The 19,558-nt window shown below is 35.1% G+C and overlaps 3 protein-coding genes and 1 pseudogene across 5 annotated transcripts in view; 1 reads left to right on the top strand and 3 right to left on the bottom strand.

The window, feature by feature from the left end:
• Positions 1 to 2,320: 2,320 nt before the first annotated feature.
• On the bottom strand, positions 2,321 to 2,713 carry LOC139869029 (uncharacterized; annotated as a pseudogene).
• Positions 2,714 to 6,070: 3,357 nt separating this feature from the next.
• LOC139869030 (probable RNA-binding protein ARP1) lies at positions 6,071 to 8,185 on the bottom strand. Its single transcript, XM_071857361.1, has 2 exons — positions 7,509 to 8,185; positions 6,071 to 6,211 (listed from the first exon to the last, which is right to left on the bottom strand). The coding sequence occupies exons 1-2, from the start codon at positions 7,725 to 7,727 to the stop codon at positions 6,071 to 6,073; spliced, it is 360 nt and encodes a 119-aa protein (XP_071713462.1). The 5' UTR covers positions 7,728 to 8,185.
• A 1,649-nt stretch (positions 8,186 to 9,834) lies between these two features.
• Positions 9,835 to 12,618, top strand: LOC139867091 (3-hydroxy-3-methylglutaryl coenzyme A reductase 1-like). The gene is made up of 4 exons (XM_071855418.1): positions 9,835 to 10,887; positions 11,489 to 11,670; positions 11,823 to 12,169; positions 12,268 to 12,618. Exons 1-4 carry the CDS (start codon positions 9,893 to 9,895, stop codon positions 12,514 to 12,516), a joined length of 1,773 nt encoding a protein of 590 aa, XP_071711519.1. The 5' UTR covers positions 9,835 to 9,892; the 3' UTR covers positions 12,517 to 12,618.
• A 1,468-nt stretch (positions 12,619 to 14,086) lies between these two features.
• The window catches only part of LOC139865811 (conserved oligomeric Golgi complex subunit 3-like), a 28,558-nt gene continuing 23,086 nt past the window's right edge, over positions 14,087 to 19,558 (bottom strand). For 2 of the 3 annotated variants that reach the window (XM_071853907.1, XM_071853908.1), the window contains 17 exons: positions 19,470 to 19,536; positions 19,293 to 19,355; positions 19,086 to 19,187; positions 18,766 to 18,870; positions 18,559 to 18,651; positions 18,366 to 18,454; positions 18,060 to 18,279; positions 17,388 to 17,474; positions 16,837 to 16,953; positions 16,712 to 16,744; positions 16,499 to 16,585; positions 16,355 to 16,417; positions 15,980 to 16,096; positions 15,725 to 15,817; positions 15,166 to 15,291; positions 14,903 to 15,003; positions 14,087 to 14,520 (listed from right to left, as the gene is read on the bottom strand). In XM_071853907.1, coding sequence (XP_071710008.1) covers positions 14,391 to 14,520; positions 14,903 to 15,003; positions 15,166 to 15,291; positions 15,725 to 15,817; positions 15,980 to 16,096; positions 16,355 to 16,417; positions 16,499 to 16,585; positions 16,712 to 16,744; positions 16,837 to 16,953; positions 17,388 to 17,474; positions 18,060 to 18,279; positions 18,366 to 18,454; positions 18,559 to 18,651; positions 18,766 to 18,870; positions 19,086 to 19,187; positions 19,293 to 19,355; positions 19,470 to 19,536 — 1,693 coding nt within the window. In that variant the 3' untranslated portion in view covers positions 14,087 to 14,390. Of the gene's footprint in view, positions 14,521 to 14,902; positions 15,004 to 15,165; positions 15,292 to 15,724; positions 15,820 to 15,979; positions 16,097 to 16,354; positions 16,418 to 16,498; positions 16,586 to 16,711; positions 16,745 to 16,836; positions 16,954 to 17,387; positions 17,475 to 18,059; positions 18,280 to 18,365; positions 18,455 to 18,558; positions 18,652 to 18,765; positions 18,871 to 19,085; positions 19,188 to 19,292; positions 19,356 to 19,469; positions 19,537 to 19,558 lie in introns of those variants that run through there. The other variant, XR_011765114.1, reaches the window with a different exon arrangement.

Genomic DNA, 19,558 nt, shown 5'->3' on the forward strand with positions numbered 1-19,558 from the left:
CACTGGTATGCTCGGCAACTGAAATTCCACTTTTGAGCTTCATGTTGACTAAACGCCTCATCAGCAGGGCTTTATTCCGAGCAGTCTTGGCCTGATACATGTCCTCCAACTTTTTACAGAGGACATATGCGTCTGTCTCTTGTGCAACATGGTGGAAGACATTATGATCAATCCATTGACGGATCTGACCAATAGTTTTTCGGTTTGATTTCTTCCACTCTTTCTCTTTGGCAGAATCAGGGTTTATACCCTTCAATTCAATAGGATCGAACAAATCCTTACAGCTGAGGAGATATTCCATCCGAGGTTTCCACAGCGTGTAGTTTGTTGCTGTGAGCATAATCATAGCTCCGGAAGATGATGTTGACTCTTCTGTGGACATTATCACCTTAAAAATAATTTTTCAACACAAACGGGGTTGAATTGTAGAAAACAGAGATCACCGTTACGTCCGGAACGGTTGAAAATGGTAGAATAGACACTTCGCGGCTTAAATTCCACTTACGGGGCAAAATTATAATTTTTATAAACTTCAGGGACCAAAAAAATGAAATTCTGAAAATTTCAGGGACCAAATTTTAAAATTTCAGAATTGCTACAGTACCGCTACAGTGACTTGCTACAGTGCCGCCAGCTGCTACAGTGAATTGCTACAGTGATCGTCTTCTCCGGCGAAAATTCCGGCGCCGGTCGTCTTCTCCGGCGAGATTCCGGCGAGTTGACCAAATTTTGACCGCATTTTCTGGGCTCGTTATAACTCCGTTTAAGTCGCCGTTTTTTGCGTTGGACTCGGTTCGACGAGACGAATCCAATGGTACACTCAAAATTGGATTTTGAGAAAACTTCAGAAAACCCAAAAACTCAACCAACGTCTCTAACCAAGCTCTTGATACCACTTGTTACGAAGAGGGGATCGCCTGGACGTTGGGAGATATAAATTTGAGAGAAAAACAACTCTATTACTCACAAGAATAGATTTACAGAGTATTACAAAACTCTTACAAAAAAAACTCTCAAGCTCACACACACTCTCTAGGTTGTGATTACACTTCTCTGAATGATTTGGGATGATTTACAATTGAGGTTTGCACCTCTATTTATAGTAAAAATTCTATGGCGGTGGAAGGGTGTGAACGGAGATGGTGGGCGGCCGTCATCGTGTTCATCTTTGCTTCTTCTACATGGTGTTCAAAGAAGGCTACTTTGAACATCTAGAAGGTGAGCTTCTAGATTGTAGGCTGGAAACTTTCATGTTCCTGGGTACCGTCGATCGAGTTCGGGTTTCCGCCGAGCGCGTGTGTTACGTTCAAATGATGAGGGTCGTTGAAATAAATGATTTACTGATGTCAAAAAATCGTCGTTAAAAAAAATGATTACTCATTTGCAAAAAGTAATTAATAAATATTACTCCACATTTCTCTTTCAACTCTTCTTTATTAGTTCCAGTTATTTAATTAAAATTTATGTAATCAAACTTATCTTATCTTAAATATAGGGAAAAAAAACAAAGATTTATTAATTACATTACAGTATATCATAAATCTAATACAGTAAAAACAATTAACAAATAATATATTTGAGACGGATAGAAGTAAAATTTATTCTTTCATATCATTTTTTCGAAAGTGTATCCTATCTTACATAGTATATTTTCAGTTTTCAATAACTCTTTTGGTTTTAATGAATGATCATTCTAAATGTGATTCAACTTTGCTTCAAAATCAAATCAGTTGTATACTAAAAAATTTATGTTTCAATAACTCTTTTGCTTTTAATAAATGATCATTCTAAATGTGATTCAACTTTGCTTCAAAATCAGATCAGTTGTATACTAAAAAATTTATGTTCAAACAAGGCTGAAAATGTTCGTCCACCTTAATTTTTTTTCGAAATCCTGAGTTCTCTACCAATTTAAGTTCTCTACCGATTTTAACAAAAAAAAACGAATATTATTGGTCCATCTAATGGGCTAACTTACTGTACAAATCGTTTTTCAATCTGACCTGACTCACAAATTTTTTATTTTTTTTATATATATATATCTTTTTGGTCTATAGGGACTAAAAGTGACCATTTGATATATTTTTTAGAAATCAAAAATGTTAACCAACAAAAACAGCATTGGTAAAAATGTAAATATATTATTATTGTAATATTATTATTATTAATAATAATCGTTATTAAACATTACATATTAAAATTGCATTGTCATAATTGACAATTTGAAATTGCATACGCTATTCTAAATCGCGTAAACAATTTGATATTACAAACAAAAATTTACGCGCTTCGCGATGAAACGCAAACCTAGTAAACTAGTTTAATTCATATGTGGAATAGCACGTGACCTTTCCCAATTCACGCCATCATAATGCTTGACTTCAACATGACTCAGAGTCCCAGGATCAACACAAGTATACGTCATGGCAACACCACTATTAGACCTTGGTGTATAAAATGATGTGATCCCACAAACTTTACAAAATGTATGTTTTGCTGAATTAGTCCCAAAAGTGTAAGTCGTAATGAAATCTTTAGAATCACCCAAAAGCTTAAACTGTTGAAATGGAACAACGAAATGAGTGTTTCGTCTCATTGAACAATCTGAGCAGTTGCAGTCCCATGCAACTACGTTTGGTGGTGATCTGACTTGCCATCTTACACGTTTGCAGTGGCATCCACCGTAGTGTACCACCATGTCTGAATTACTCATTTTATTTTTTTATTTTATTTTTGGTTATAGTTGAGTTTGTTTGTGTCATTTGTGTTCTATTTTATCATGAGGATTTATAGAAGGAGATCCAATTTTTGGATCAAGATGTTGGAACTTGGAAGACATGAAAGATGTCATTGGTTAAGGAGTGACACATGGAATTGTACGTGTTGACAAGGTGGAGAATGTGTTTCTTCTCACCGTTTAAATATTTGGATGAATTGTACATATATGTTAAAATATTAAATGGCATGAAAAATTGATGCAAAATTTTTATTTAGGGAGGTGATCCGTACACCACCTCTATTTTTTCATACACCACTAAATAAATTTTTTGGACATTTTTACCCTTCCTTTTGTTCACCACCAACTCCCCTTAACTTATCAACGGAAGGGTAAAACTGTCTAAATAATTGTTTTGGTGGTGTATGACAAAAACAAGGTGGTGTACGGATCAACTCCCATTTATTTAGCATGTTGTTTCACTTAAGGATAATGCTACATGGTTCGAATGTTATTCAAACATGTAGGTTTTTTTAATAACTTATTTTATTATTTAGTTTTTTTAAGTTTGTCTTTTAATTAAATTTGTTTCTTAACTTTTCTTTAATTTATTTAGTTTTTTCTTTCTGTTATTTACAGCAATAAAAAGTTCGAACAAATTTCGATTTGTGTATTATAATTATAAACTATTAAAAAAGTATCACTGTATACAGCGGAACCATTTATTATTGTGAAAGACACGGTTCATATCTACTACTAGAACAATTTTTAAGGTATTGAGCTAAATTATTTTCTGCAGCAATGCGTGAGCCAATCTTAGGCGCGCGTTATGTTACATTATACAATTGACGAATATTTTAACTATCATGATCTTGAATTTCCACCCCTGAAAATCAGGTCCCAGAAGTTTTAAATACAATTGACACGAACAAACGAAACATTAACTACGATACAAACGACATCAATACATGTCATAGTAGAAGGTAACCAATGCATATACACAAAACGACACGCTTTGTTTGTTTCACACGATTGGTGTATGCAAATGCATGCCAGAAACCTATTCCAGCTTCGGGTGCCGATTTCCTTGACCCTCGTGACGCTGTCAGAGCATTAGAGGGCCAAATGAGTCTTTTCACTAATTTGGATTTCCCAATCCATGATCTCTTTGGTCAATATGACCTGCATACCATAAAACATCAACCAAAGTCATTTTACTAAAATAACATACATTCATATTAATTCTTTATGCAAGTAGTTATTCAGCGACATTTCAATATTGTTAGCACGTACTATTCAATATTGTTTTGTGGGCCGTCCCGTTAAAATTATGGGCCCTGTTCAAAAAATACAAAGAAGGCCTTTTAAATAACAAAAATTTTCATATGTATAATAATAAATTCAGTAACAATAATAATATCATGGGTACTAGCATATTTCAATTTGTTTACAATATATATGTTGGGTGATTCTTGGGCCCTTATGGATTAGGGGCCTTGTGCGACGGCACACTTAGAACATGTCCAAATCCGCCCCTGGTACTTTTGTCACTCATATGAACAAAAAGTCTGTTTTTAATTTTTATTATGGAAGTTGGTCCCTAGCCCATGTGAAAAAACTATAAACAACTGAACAAGTAGTGTCTCCCACCATTAGTAATACTGTAAAGGTCACAAAAGTACCTAATCTATCTGTTATTCAATATTTTATTGTCTCTAACTCAAAATCTTTTAATAGGCATTGTTGTAAAAGTCCCCCGACAAGGCTTGTTTATGAGGTAGTCTGAGTAGTCTCCGACTTGACCCATTTATTCAGTCAAAGTTGTCAAACCGGTCAAAGTCGGATTTATTCGGTCAAAGCAGGTCAAATACAGTCAAAGTTGGTCAACGTTCCCAATTAGTCCCTACAAGGTCACGACCGCCTATTCCCGACTAGTGGCTTTTACAACCTGGTCAGTAGGCATTATATAATACTCCCTCCATCCCAATTTAATTGTACACAGAAAAAAAACACAGTTTTAGAAATATCATCATCACATTGTACTTTTTATCTACTTTACCCCTTACTCTTTACTTATCTTTTTACATAGACAAATACGTCCCCGGCTCTAATACCACGTGTAGGATTGTTTATGGTACAACATATAAGCTCATGAGTTCCACAGTACTCTAAAACCAATTGGTGATAGAGGGAGGTTCCCATAAGCTTATATACATACATTTCTTTCTATCAATTTTCGATGTGAGACTATGTTGCATTTCCTTAACCGATTATCTCCAACAATGAAACTAATTGTTGAGAAATAATTGGTTAAATTGATCATGAAGATTTATGAAGTAATTATCTTCATTAAAGTCACAACTTACAGCATTCGAAGTCCATTTTGATACACGTACCCAAAACACCACCTAAAAAAACCTTCATAAAGTTATAAGTGTCACCAACACTTGCCTATTCTTGGTTTTATAAAGCAAACTCACGTGTTCTCTTCAAATATCGTGGAAAATATCTCATAGCAATAAGTATACAAGCTCGTTGTAAGGTTGAGACTAAACGATAAGCATATATGAACGACTTCGTCTTGTCAAATTCGGCCCCATATGAGTGGACGACTAATATGACATCAAATTTAGGGAATGGCAGTACAATGACAAATTATGCATCACGTTTACTAATTTCAACTATCTGTATAGAACTCTATGTAGTTATAATAAGTTATTTTCATGAGGCGGTTTAATAAGATATTTTCTCTAGTTCGTTCGTGAATTAAGCATGATCATACCGATACAATCATGTTATACAGTTATGTTCTTTATTATTTACCAACGCGCATTTGCTTAGTAGATTTTTAAGGGTTTAAGTTAACCCTCCGAACAAATTAAACCTAATGCGTACCTCAAGAATGCAAAACCAGTAATTTGCAAGGCTAGAAGTGTGCCGCTCAAGTAGCAGTACTTTCATTCATAGTCCCGCTGCAATCTATAGATACCTGTAGAATACATCTCACCATATATTATTATCATACAAATCTTACAAAAGGACAACATATTCTTTGAAGGTGGAAATACTGACCCATTTATGATTTACTATGCATGGGTCAATTTGGGTTATATTTATATCAAACAGATTGAATGGATCAAATAACATAGATTAACTAAAGCGGAAACAAGCCTCCGAATCAAACAGGTCAGATGTTGCCCAAGTGTAATTTTAATACATACAACCTTCTAAACTCGTTTTGTACACAATTAGATTGTTATGTAAAAATAATTAATCGATTTAGCTCTCGTTTAACTAATCGATGTGTTTTGGGTTAGTTTGGTAATTCAACATTTATTTCGATAATCAGTTTTCTTATAACAACTTCTTACCAAAAGACAAAACAGGACGAGGACGTCCAAGTGAAGCTAAATTACAATTTGCCCGTCTACCATCAATGATCGGAGCTGGATCAATGCATGCTTTTTCAGCAGATTCGGGATCACGAAACGTCACCTAAATTCTCCATGAAATTACCACCATGCAAAACATGTCACTCGACTATATGATACGTTGTCCAAAACTATGATAACATATATGATAGCTATGCTATGTTGCAGCATCTTGATAGCTATAATGACCCGTGATTACGTTATTCTATTTAAACTTGAGACTTGAACTCCACAATAAATCAATAATCAAACTATAATAGCATCTAACAATGGAAGATATAGCAAGAAAATATTTTGTCCTCAATAAACACTTGATAACAATAAACACCTCAAAACTTATGTAACTTATGGAGGGGGGTAAATGTGAGTTTTGAAATAGATTTTTACATCTTTAATAATTATAATTTGTATCCTAAGTAGCATTAGAATTAGACTAGTGACAGTGAAGTAAATCCATATGATAACAACACCATTTCCTCAAAGTATCCGAATTACAAAATACTTTGGAAACAATTAAAATAACAACAAAACCCAATCCCGCAATTGCGAAGTATGGGGAAGTGAGATGTAGACAATCTTTCCTCTATCCTAGCGTTGGAAAAGAAGTTGTTTCTCTAACCACTTGTCGAGAAAAAAAAATTCTCCACCCACAGAAAGGGAAAATCATTCCTCTCTCTACTCCAGGGTAGAGAGATTGCTTCCGTGAGGACCTCCGGCCTTAAAAAAAGAAAAAAAAAACATGACGCCACGAGAATGGTAGAATCAGATTTCCATTCTGAAATTCAATTTAGACTCTAAATGATAGTCAAGTCGCCACTCACTTCGGATACAATTGTTTTCTATATTATCTTTAATACCAACCCATCATCCATTATATTGATTATGATGTGGAGGCATTTTAAATGGGATGACTATTACGTGTCATTTTCTGGAAGGTTGTTATGGTTGAATATTGTGGGAAGTATTGTTGAAAAGTTTTGAGTGACTGGGTAAAATGGTAAAATATAATTAGTAACTGAATGAAATATAATATAATATAATATAACAGTATAAAAGTGATGTGTTAAAATCTGATTGGCTGTTATTTATCCCGTTATAAAAGTGCACAACGCCACTCGAAACGACTAAAATCGACTCCCCATAAGGGATGTTTTGAGCGTCGTTATACGCCTAATCAGCTTTTACGGGCGTCATTATTAGCATAAGGAATGGTCTAATAACACGATAATTATGAATAAAATAAAATAAATGGACTGTATAACTGGATACCGACCAATTATTTTTTTATATTATATATATTTATAATTTATTTTGTTATATTATGGTCCTAATAAAAAGGTTAAAAACAAGATAAAACTCACAAAACCATAACCCTTTGATCTGCCAGTGTTCTTATCAGTGATGACAACTGCTTCAAGAATCTCCCCAAATTGCTCAAAATATAGGCGCATGGTTTCACTATGAGTCTCCCAAGCAAGCCCACCAACAAACACTTTAGTAAAAGTTGTATCACCAAAAGGGGATTGAAACCCAGAACTTGAACTTGATCCTGAACTCAAACCTCCAGGAATTGAAGCCATGAAACAATACCTTTTTTTTAATCTTTCTGTTTAATCAAATCAAATTGGGTAACAAAAAAGACACAATCTTTTTACAAAACAAGAACACCCTTTTCTTTCTTTCTTCTTAAATCAATTTACTTTGAACACAGGATACAAATTTTCAAATAACAACACCACCCTTTTCTTTCTTTCTTCTCAAGTTAAATTGGGTTTCAAGAAAGACAGTAGAGTTTTTACACAAACTAACAACACCCCTTTCTTTCTTTTAACTTCAATCAAGCTGGTTTTAGAAAAGGTAACATTTTTACACAAAATGACAACACCCTTTTCGATTTTCCTTCTGAAGTCAATTTGGGTTGAACAAAAGATACAAACTTTATCACAGAATTACAACGCCCATTATTTAAAAAAATGAAATGAAAAAAGTAACATTTTTTTCATAAAATAGTTGAAGCTGAACAAAGGTCAGGATTGATCAAGACTTTTCATAAGCAAAAATTTATAAATAGGTTGTAAAATTAAGGGATATTCTCACGTACACTTTTTGATCCTCACACACCAATTTAAAGAAATGGAGTATTATTAGAAAAGTAAAAGGTTAAAATAGGTGTGTGAGGATAAAAAAGGTGTGTTAGAATATCTCTCGAAATTTAATCATAAATATATATATATACAAGTACACATAGACACAGTGAACTAGTTGTGACAGCAAAGGAGGAGAAAAGTGGAACTAGGATGAGCTGGCAAAAAGGACGATTTGATCACAATCAAGAAACTCAGTCAAAAGAGAAAAAATAAAATAAAAACTGATTTCTTTTTATCCTTTCATGATGAAGATATTCTCACACACACTTTTTTGATCCTCACACACCTATTTTAACTTTTTACTCTTCTAATAAAACTCAATTGATGTATGAGAATTAAAAAAGTGTGTGTGAGAATCATCTCCATTCATTATTAGAGGTGAAAAATGATCCGAGTACTATGTGGTGGTTAATTTATAACTTCTAATGCACAAGGTACATGTTGGTGATGTATTTGTGGTTTGGAATTAGTAGCTTTTCGCCTTTTCATGTGAAAATGAGTTTCCTTTTCTAATTTGTGGACTTTGGATTCTTCTTGTTCCCCCCTTCATTGTTTACAAACTTGTAACCAATCATTTTTGGATAAAACTTACTCGTGTTTTTTAATATAAAATAAAGCTCTAGAAAGAATAATCTATTAATGTTACATGTACTCATATTATAATTACATTTGCCTATAAGGGTATAAGGGTATGACAGATACATTGCTTGTGTATCTCTTAGGATATAGTCCATGGGTATTTTCCGCCCGATGAGGACGTCAAAAATATAAATAGAACAGTTCGTAACAACTCGTCCCACATTGAATAGAGAAATAGAGTCCGATTATCATATAAGGTTAAAGTAATGATTTACCAATATATTTCATAATTGTTTTTAATTGAAACATGAAAATATTCAATTAATTCTCTATTTTTTTCGAAAGGGCATTTCACTACAACACTAATCATGTCTTGACAACTCATCAAATATACGATAACATGCTTCACTACAACACCAACCATGTTTTAAAAACATGACACCTCATCAAATACATGATAAGATGCTTCATTATCAAAGGGTCATCCACTTTCCTTTGCTTTTTAATTGTGTTACTACCAGCTAGAAATTTAGTTAGGTATACGTGATAATTCATGTTTGAACATATTAGGATTTTGTGACATAAAAAGTATCAACAGTTAACAATTTTGAAAGGGAACATAGGTGTGTGGGTGGAGTGCACAACCACGTGAAGTTTATTAGCACCGGATAGCGACGTCATCCAATTAACGAATATTTCATGAAGGAACTGATATTTTCAAACACATTTTTGATAAATTCACATAGATTTACTAAACTGCCCTTTAATGATATAGTACACAAGTTTTTTACTACAATTTATTGTAGGAACATTATTGAAAAGTGTGTGTATCTATAAAAAACGTGTTTGTAAATATCACCTAGCTTTAATAAATCTATCTAATTCTTACTTATAAATTATAAATTATATTTATATAAATTATAATTAGAAGGAGTTTAAAAAAAATGTTAAATCACGACAATAACAACCCACTCACCCCTCCCTCCGAAACTACGCAATTCAACCACCACCACTCACTGATGGATCTCCGCCGTAAACTTCCTCCGAAACCTCCGTCCACCACCGTCAACCACCACCACAAATCTATCACCTCCGAACACAACAACAACCGTACAAATTCCGTCAATCGTTCTCCATCTCCTGTACCAAAAGCATCAGATGCATTACCTCTTCCGCTATACCTAACTAACGGCATTTTCTTCACTCTATTTTTTTGTGTTTCTTATTATCTTCTTCACAGGTGGCGCGATAAGATTCGTTCCTCTACGCCGCTTCACGTCGTCACCTTATCGGAACTCGCCGCTATTTTATCGCTCATTGCATCATTTATTTACCTCCTAGGGTTTTTTGGTATCGATTTCGTTCAATCTTTTATTAGCACTTCACGTGATGAAAATGAATTAGAATTAGACGATGATAATATTAATCATAATCATAACTCTACTGAATCTATCATATCTAAACCTAGAATTATAGATACAGTGAAAAATACAAATACAGTGTTGTCTGCACCTGATGTGTATTGCATGTCGAAAGATGACAATGAGATTATTGAATCAGTGATTAGTGGATCGGTTCAGTCCTACGCTCTCGAATCGAAGTTAGGAGATTGTTATCGAGCTGCTTCGATTCGACGGCGAGCGTTGGAAAGGACGACGGGGAGGTCGTTGTTAGGGTTAGGTTTTGAACAATTTGACTACGAATCGATTTTAGGTCAGTGTTGTGAAATGCCAGTTGGATATGTTCAAGTACCTGTAGGAATTGCTGGACCGTTGTTGATGAATGGTTGTGAGTATATGGTGCCGATGGCCACTACGGAAGGATGTTTGGTGGCGAGTACGAATAGAGGTTGTAAGGCGATTTATGCGTGTGGTGGTGCTACGGCGGTTTTGTTGAAAGATGGGATGACTAGAGCACCTGTTGTTAGGTTTGCTACGGCGGAGAGGGCGTCACAACTTAAATTCTATTTGGAAGATGCTATCAATTTTGAGACACTGAGCATCATTTTTAATAAGTAAGGTCATTTACTTGTTTTATATTGGTACGCGACTTTAAAAATTGATTTAGTTTTCCCAATTTTACTACAAACAATGCCTTAAATGGTTTTGATATATGGTAACTTTTTTGAACAAATATAAGTTTATTGGAGTGGCTGTTAGGTGAGCTCAAGCTTAACTTTTTTTGCACTATATGTTTATGAATGACATTTATCTTTCTTGTCTCTTTTATATGTTTAGCATCTATTGCCATGACGTAATGACATGATGTGTATGCATTTAAAACCTTAAAGATGTACAATTTCCTTGCTATGTAAGATGTTATATTAAGATCTGCTTCGTGCGAAGCGGATATTGATAGCTATTCTTGACGCGTATATTCTGACTATGTGCGGATTTGTTATCTTTTCATTGAAGTTTTTCTTTCTTTAGATATGTCAAATGACGATTGGATGATGGGATACGGCCTATGGGGTGATGTTTACTTTGTTTCTTGTCCGTTTGTAAAGATCCTTTTAATTAACATGTGATTGTCAAAGCTGACGTGGGTTGGTCACCATGTACAATTTTCATGATTTGTGATCTTTAATTGATACTATTATGCTTTGGTATAAACAGATCGAGCAGATTTGCTAGGCTCCAAAACATTCAATGTTCAATTGCTGGGAAAAATCTATATATCCGATTCACTTGCAGCACGGGTGATGCTATGGGAATGAATATGGTGTCAAAGGGTGTCCAAAATGTATTAGATTTTCTTCAAAATGATTTCCCAGACATGGATGTGATTGGTATATCAGGTAAAGTTTTCAACTTTTCTTAAATATTCAATGCAATTCATAGTTTGGTAGCTAGGAACCAATAATCCTCCAATGCATGCCCATTTGGCAAAGTTTGTTTTATAAATTAAGTGTGTTAAGGATTATAATACAATCTTGGTACGCTTAAATAGGGAACTTCTGCTCGGATAAAAAACCTGCTGCGGTTAATTGGATAGAAGGGCGTGGTAAATCTATTGTATGTGAGGCAGTTATTACTGAACATGTTGTGAAAAAGGTGCTTAAAACAACAGTGTCTGCCCTTGTAGAACTTAACATGCTTAAGAATCTTACTGGTTCAGCTATTGCTGGTTCTCTTGGTGGATTTAATGCCCATGCTTCGAATATCGTCTCTGCCATCTTTATAGCCACTGGTCAGGATCCTGCCCAAAACATCGAGAGCTCTCACTGCATAACTATGATGGAAGCCATCAATAATGGGAAAGACCTGCACATTTCTGTTACTATGCCTTCAATCGAGGTATTCATCATTCATCTGTATTGATAGCACTTGTTTCGTTTCTTGTAAGGGGTGTTTGGATTATTTTTTTAATTTATTTTTTAATTTATTTGTTATAGGTTGGTACGGTTGGAGGAGGGACACAACTAGCGTCACAAGCAGCGTGCTTGAACCTGCTTGGAGTGAAGGGTGCGTGCATGGAGTCGCCGGGATCAAACGCGAGGCTGTTGGCCAGAATAGTAGCTGGCTCGGTGTTGGCTGGGGAGCTGTCATTGATGTCTGCCATATCAGCAGGACAGCTGGTTAAAAGCCACATGAAATACAACAGATCAAACAGGGACATGGCATCAATTGCATCAACAGTTTGAGGCTTTTGCAAATTTTCTTTATTTGTTTGTATTATATTATATTGTATTTGTGTGTATTCAGTGTATGTATAAATTCAAATGGTGGATGGGTTGTGAGTGTAAGTTGGTATTTTTTGAATCAAAAATTCTTTTTTCTACAACATAAATAAAGCTGTCTGCTCTTGTTAATTACTCAGAACATCTCTCCTTAGAACATTTGTTACTTCTCTCCCCTTTACACCTTTTCCTCACCCTTTTGCACTCCTCCCCATAATTCAAAAACAACCCCCTTCCGCCTGCTTTCCTCATCTCCCGAGTCCCGCCACAGGCATCTTGCCGGTGGCCCGTATCTCCGTTGCCTTTCCTTCTTTCCGTTTTTTTACTTCTGTTCGTTTGGCCGTTCTCCTTTTTGTTTGACCGGCGATTTGGCGGTTTTTAAACTTTCTACTGTCAACTGCCGCTTGTGTTTCTGGCAGCGAATACCGGTGCTCATCAGTATTCTAAAAATGGTGGTGGTTTTGGATGGTGGTGGGTTTAACTCCGTTTTATTCTCCGACCCTTTTTTCTTTTTCGTTTCTTTGATTTTCCGGTGGTCTTACCGGATTTTTTACGCATCCATCACCATATTTTTTCTCGCTTTTTTGGCCCTTGGTTTGAGCACTGATTTGTACACGAAGGTATGGTGCTCGCTTGGGTTGTTGGATCTGGTCTTTTTTGACGGCTCGTGGTGTAGATTCCGACAACCTCTTGGTTTCCAGAGCATGTTTCAACGGTGGTTCATCGGTGTTTTTGTCGGGTTCCCGGTTGTTCTCTTTACCTTGTCGGTTCTCCTCGTCAAATTCCTTCGTCAACGACTTTTTTCCCCGCGCCACTGCTGATCTGACCTAGCTTCTACTTCCCTCCTGCTCTTCACGACTGTTGGCTTTTCAGATAGTGCAGGGGCATCAGGTTTTTAAGGATGTTTTAGCATCCGTATGTCTGTTATGGACTTGCACGTGATGGGTTGTGGTTGATTGGGTTTAGATGGGGATTCCTTTTCCGGTGTGTTGATTTGGTTTGCAGTGGGTTACAATCGCTTGTGTTGGAGTCTTCTTTGAGGTCTTGATGTCGACTTTGGTGTCAGATGGGATCTTGATTTGAGAGTTTCACGTGTTCACGTTCATTGGTCTTGTTTTAGTTCAATAGATTATGTGTATATTTGGTTGTAATAGTTTAGTCAAAAGTTATTGGTGTATTGTGTATTGGTTGTAAATTAGGATCTAGTTCAATGGTAGATTCATAAGATCGGTGGATCTTCAATCAGACAAGAAGTCATGTTTTGAACTGGCGATAGATATTGACATTTTGCAGGTTTATATAAACATATCGATAGTTACATCTCTACAGATGCCAATACAACCATCGAATTTGAAACACTCAATCTTAACCAAGAGTAAGAATAATGGTCATAAGAATCTGATTAAAACAAAAGTTGATAGAAACAAATCATAGTAAGTCTCATTGTTGAGGTTCATTTGTCTCAACAATGCCATAAAACTTGTAATAGTTTACGGTCAGTCGGTCAGCCAACAGTCGAACCCCATGGTTACGAAAAACGGTAGTATTTTATATCAAATATAACTTTATCAAATATAACTTTGTATCTTTAGCCATGCATCATCCACAATCAAGTATCAACATAATAAACATAGCTAAGGTTCTGGACGTTGTCCACAGTTACCACAAAATATACTCCAGTCTGCGTAACCAAACAACCTACTGAACACCTCATACACGAAAATATGATGATTCACAAAACCTTAGAATGAACTTGTAACAACCTAAAATGTTTTAACCAGTTTCATGGCCTTGATACTTTCGCATTCTATCATAACATTCGCAGTAACTATCAAACTTTATACGAGATTATCGAGCTGTGCTTGAAGATCTTGAATAGATACCATATTAATGTTACTAATCTCCTCTTGAGTGTACTCCTTTTTAAGCAGTGACAGTACTTGTTCATGGGCTTCTATTATATTCGTCCTGCACCATCACACACAATATAGCATCAATTATTTGAATCACATAAATAATCTCGCAGATCCAAATAAAATGCATTCATTTGTTTGTAGTTACAATAATAGACATACAGGCAAAGTTAACTTGAAATCTTTTAAAAAAGTTAGAGCACGGATAAGGGTTGCAATGACATGTTTAAACCCCACACGTAACTGAAAAAATTGGATTAAAATGTTGTAAGCCTTTAAACACGCATAAGGAGAGTTCCGACTGATTTGTAGTTAAACAGGTCAAAGTATCAACTTTAGGAATAATATCTTACAAAGTTTATGATGTTATATCGACTTCCTGCAACATACAATATGCCTATTAAAGAAATTTAAAAGAATAAAAATAAAGATCTTACTTAATAGGTTTGAACAGTATTGTACGTGTCGATGGATTTTGCAGATATAGCTTCATTTTTTCCATCACTCTTGGCAACTCATTTTGCATAGTTGCATTTACCTGTATTAACAGGGTAGAAGAATCAAACCATATCGACCTGCATCTTATAGTAGGTTTAACAAAAATAAAAACTGGCATCTAAAGTTGTATCAACGCAACTTTGTATTAACTAGAGGCCCTATTTATAGGCATTTGAGATAACAATTAAAGTTATATTCATACCTTTTGGACAATTTCCGCAACCTTATCGGGGGAAGCAAAAGCTTGATCCTTAAGAGGTTTTCCCATAGCTGACTCTAACTTTTGATTTTGAGCACCTGATGACAATGCAACTCTAACTGCTGTCACCTACAAGGACAAATTAATCGGTGAATGTTGTTACATGAGGTCATACTCTTAATTAGTTAACCAAGTTTGCAAGCTGACTGTATATTTTTTTATCCCTACTGAACAGCGTTAAAAGAAGAAGACAAAATATAAAGAATAGTCCCTGTGGGGTGGTCCTTGAACTTTTTTTCGTTAAAGATGGTCCCTGTGATTTGCATTTGAATCACTGATGGTTCCCGTGGTTTGCATTTTGGATCACCGATGGTCCTTGTGGTTTGCATTTTTTCGTCAAAGATGGTCCCTAAGATATGCATCATAGGGACCATAGGTGATTCAAAATGCAAACAACGGGGACCATCCTTGACGAAAAAGAAGTTCAGGGACCACCGGTGAGTTCTGATACAAACCACATGGACCATTCTTGATATTTTGTCAAAAAAGAAAGACAACTAACCTTTGTAACAAAAGAAAGCATTGGATCTACTACTGATTTAGTGACTGACATGATGAACTCCTCGCATGTGGTTTTAAGGTTTTTCTCGAGTTCCTGCATTAAAAGAAAATACTTTGAGCCTTCAACACAGATATATAAAGATCTGCATAGAGCAATATAGTCCTATACCTTCTTACAAAGTTACAAGCATGTATATCATAAATGATACTGTTAATAAGGAAAGTTGTAATAATGTACTAAAAGGTAACTATGTACCTTTTTTGCATCAATTTGACTTTCCAAAACACGAGGGGACAAGGTCCGTGCCAAAGAAGTTGATCTTGACCAATCAAATAACGAGGTCTGACCTCTAAGAATTCGTCTCAGGTGCTCCTGTGTATAAATTATTAGGCAAAAGCTTTCAGATTTTTCTTGAAGTACATACAAAGCAATATAATAGCTACAAATGATATGATAGGCATCCAGGTTAATAGGCAACTTTGCACTGTTGGAAACCTACTATTAAATTATTAAGACATTATAGCCTTATTTTTACCACAAAGTTCTCTCACGAGACCAAAAAACTTATACTTAATTACAAAATAATTCAATTTTGGCTATTATACAATAAAAAGGTAAAGAATAACTAACCAACAAATGGGAGAAATCCAGTTCCTTGTGCGTGACTGAGAATTCAATGTCAAAAGGCGCAATCTAAAAAAGGATACCTAAAGCTTAGTGATAAGTGATATGAACTAACACACGAAAGATGGACAAAGAGTGATGGGTCAAGACCTGTTCTCTTAAGATAAGAAGATGCTTAATAAGAAATAGCTGCCCATCCATTTGTGACGATCTTTTTGCAACAAGCTTGCTTGCTTTCTGCAGCAAATAACATCATAATATCATTCAAACAATGGTAAATTTACATAACCATCAGTAAACACGGTCCTAAGGCTAATAATAATCTTAATTGTTGTCTAATAGCATACAATTCAGTTCACTTACTTGAATGGATACAGAGCAAAACTCAACTGCTTCCTGAAGGATGGAAAAACAAATGCAATTATATTACCTCCAACACAATATTTACGGAAGGTGAAAATCGACAGTATGAAGAGATAATTAAATACCTGTGCCAAGCCGGTAAAGACTGCTTGCTCCAGACAATTATATAATTTAGAAAGACATGATACAGTTTTCTCTAGTGGAGGGTACCATGTCTTGAAAACATCCGAACTCTGGTCGAGCTGCAAAAGTGATAATACAAAGAGGAAATTACAAGTTGCATATTGATGTATTATGCAAGAAATATAGCACCTATATTGAACATAAACCTAATGTCATGAAATAAGATGGAGATGGTTCCATTCATACGAAGTATAAGACCTTCTTCATATGAACTAAAATTATATACGGCCCTGTGAAGAAACGATAACTACGATTTGACAGTACCTAAACTGTTTGGTTCTGTAGCTATGTGCCCTATTTAGCAGTTCAACCAATGAGAGCAAAATACAATTATGAGAAAATAGCAAGTCAAAGATGAACCATATAATCTATATTGCAACATATAGAATAGGAACCTATATCAAGAACTAACGGGAGCAAAGGAAATTAAACACAGTAAAAAAAAAAAAAAATGTAGTCTGCAATAGCTTATTAAAGTGATTTGGGAACTTACAGGATTGGATTCGGAGTTGGTCTCAGCTGATTGTTCCAACTTTCCAGGGTAATCTAGATCTTCATCCACAGGGAGATAATTTGCTATCTGAGATGAACATGCAAGAGAATTCAAACAGTAGAATTACTCATCCAATCATATCAAGATCCTGCCTTAAACTTATATTACAAGTAACTGCCAGTGCAGTAACAACTATTGTGTAACTTTCAAGGTTTGGCCCATCTGAGATATATAACAAGCAGTTTATCATTGGGTTAAAAGCTAGGCCTTTTTTTGACATTTGTTGAAAGTGAAGGGGTGTATCAGCTACAATATATTGATTTTTGTGATGAAGACTTTTAATGATCTTCCACAGGGTGGTTTGTATGGTACAATTGCTTAGCTTAGTCACTAGAAGATTCATCAACCTATTTTCTAGAAAAAACCCACCAATGTTCACATAACTACCAATCTTTATTGTTTAAAACAAGAACGGGTAGTAAGATATGGTTCTTTTCTGTTTCTTGGTTTAATACTGTTAATGAAATATATATATATATATATATATATATATATATGTAGAATGTATCAAGCAAGTTAGAGATCAACAAAAGCAGAAAAGCTTAAAGATGAATTCAAAGAATCATCCACCAACGTATGTTGTATTAAGCAGGTTAGAGACATAAGATATACCTCATCACGAATATGTGTTCGTGCACGGAAGGTTAACCTTTCATGAATATCAGCCAAAATTCTGTCTAATGTAGGACGTATTCCAGCTAAAGATTCACTTCGTCTGCTGAGTTGTTCTCCTATGACTTCTATCTTTAGAATATCCACAAGTTCACAAAGAACATCCAAATTTGTTTCATGAATAAGTTTTGGTCGCAGCGTATCATACAAGTAAGTACATCTGCAAAGCAGTTATTGAAACTTTAAAGAACAATACAATCTTTAAAAAACAAGCATGTTACAATGGAAGTTAACAATGGAACTTACAATGGATCTACCAAAGGAGCTAAACTTGAGATATCCTCTGAAGTTGATGGGAAGAAGTGGTCAAACAGTTGGTGCTCCAGCTGGCAAACCTGTCAAAAATGATTACAAACAGAGAATTTGGTATCACATTAGAAAATTGTTTAGATGAGTCAAGGGACTAATGTTACTCCATTGTTATTATATCCATAATTACCTGCATCAAGTATGCACAACCAGATCTGGTTAATGAAGGTAACGACTCTTTTTTGGAATATTCTGAAATCCTTTGTGATACTATACCTTTTACCTAGATCACATTAAACAAAGAAATAACCTGTAAATGCCTCTGAAGAAAATAAAATCATAAACTGACCAATATAATAGATAATTGAGATGATGCGATGAACATAAATCAACTAACCAAAGATAGACGCTGTTCACAGTATATTCTGTGACATTCTGAAAGAATCTGAGCGTACTCTTTTCTTGATGATCTTCTCTCGATTTCCTCTAGCAGAGGCTTAAGCTGCATATGTGACTAGTATTAGATTCATTGATAGTTTACACATGTTCTTATTATCCTTCCAAGTACCAACCATCACATGTATATGCAACACATTAAAAGATTTGAGAAGATTTAACAATCCTATTCTTTTAGACGCATAAGCAACTAATATGCTTCCTAAGTTGACAAATTCTTGAACTGTTAAAAAATGGATCGTATAAAAAGTAGGCTATTACCTCACTTGCAGCTGCCTTGAAACGAACATAAACGATAGATGCCTCAACACCCTCTGAAACAGCAGCTTTGCTTCCACCATTACCCCGAAGGGCTGTTTGGACCTTTCCAACAAGTGGAGAAAATAAATTAAAGTAGAAGGAAATAAACTTTGTAAGTATTTATTTATATGTAAAGTAAAAGTGCATTAACATAATTAGGTGGTTTACCTGAGACGTACTACTTTTGAGAACAGAAAGAACATGAGTGCGTATCATCCCTAGGGCTCGAGACTGTAATTAACTAATTACATTAACTCACTATAATCTCAACAGTGTAAAACCATAATGCACTTTGATAAGGGGAACTAAGAAGTTTGTTATTTGAAGGAAAGACGAGTTACATACTTGAAGCTGACGAAACTTGAAAAGATAAACATTGGACTCGGCATACTGAGGATTGTTTTCCAAGTACCTGAATTATCCGTAACACTGAT

Source organism: Rutidosis leptorrhynchoides, chromosome 9, assembly GCF_046630445.1.
Source record: "Rutidosis leptorrhynchoides isolate AG116_Rl617_1_P2 chromosome 9, CSIRO_AGI_Rlap_v1, whole genome shotgun sequence".
In the NCBI taxonomy this organism is placed as follows: Eukaryota; Viridiplantae; Streptophyta; class Magnoliopsida; order Asterales; family Asteraceae; genus Rutidosis; species Rutidosis leptorrhynchoides.

What these genes read in the sequence shown, in the direction of transcription:
- LOC139869030 (XM_071857361.1), bottom strand. Translation starts at nt 7,727, where the DNA reads ATGGCTTCAATTCCTGGAGGTTTGAGTTCAGGATCAAGTTCAAGTTCT. An exon ending in GATCAAAGGGTTATGGTTTT is followed by an intron (nt 6,212 to 7,508) that starts GTGAGTTTTATC and finishes TGGAGAATTTAG; the next exon opens with GTGACGTTTCGTGATCCCGA.
- LOC139867091 (XM_071855418.1), top strand. Translation starts at nt 9,893, where the DNA reads ATGGATCTCCGCCGTAAACTTCCTCCGAAACCTCCGTCCACCACCGTC. An exon ending in CTGAGCATCATTTTTAATAA is followed by an intron (nt 10,888 to 11,488) that starts GTAAGGTCATTT and finishes TGGTATAAACAG; the next exon opens with ATCGAGCAGATTTGCTAGGC. An exon ending in GGATGTGATTGGTATATCAG is followed by an intron (nt 11,671 to 11,822) that starts GTAAAGTTTTCA and finishes ACGCTTAAATAG; the next exon opens with GGAACTTCTGCTCGGATAAA.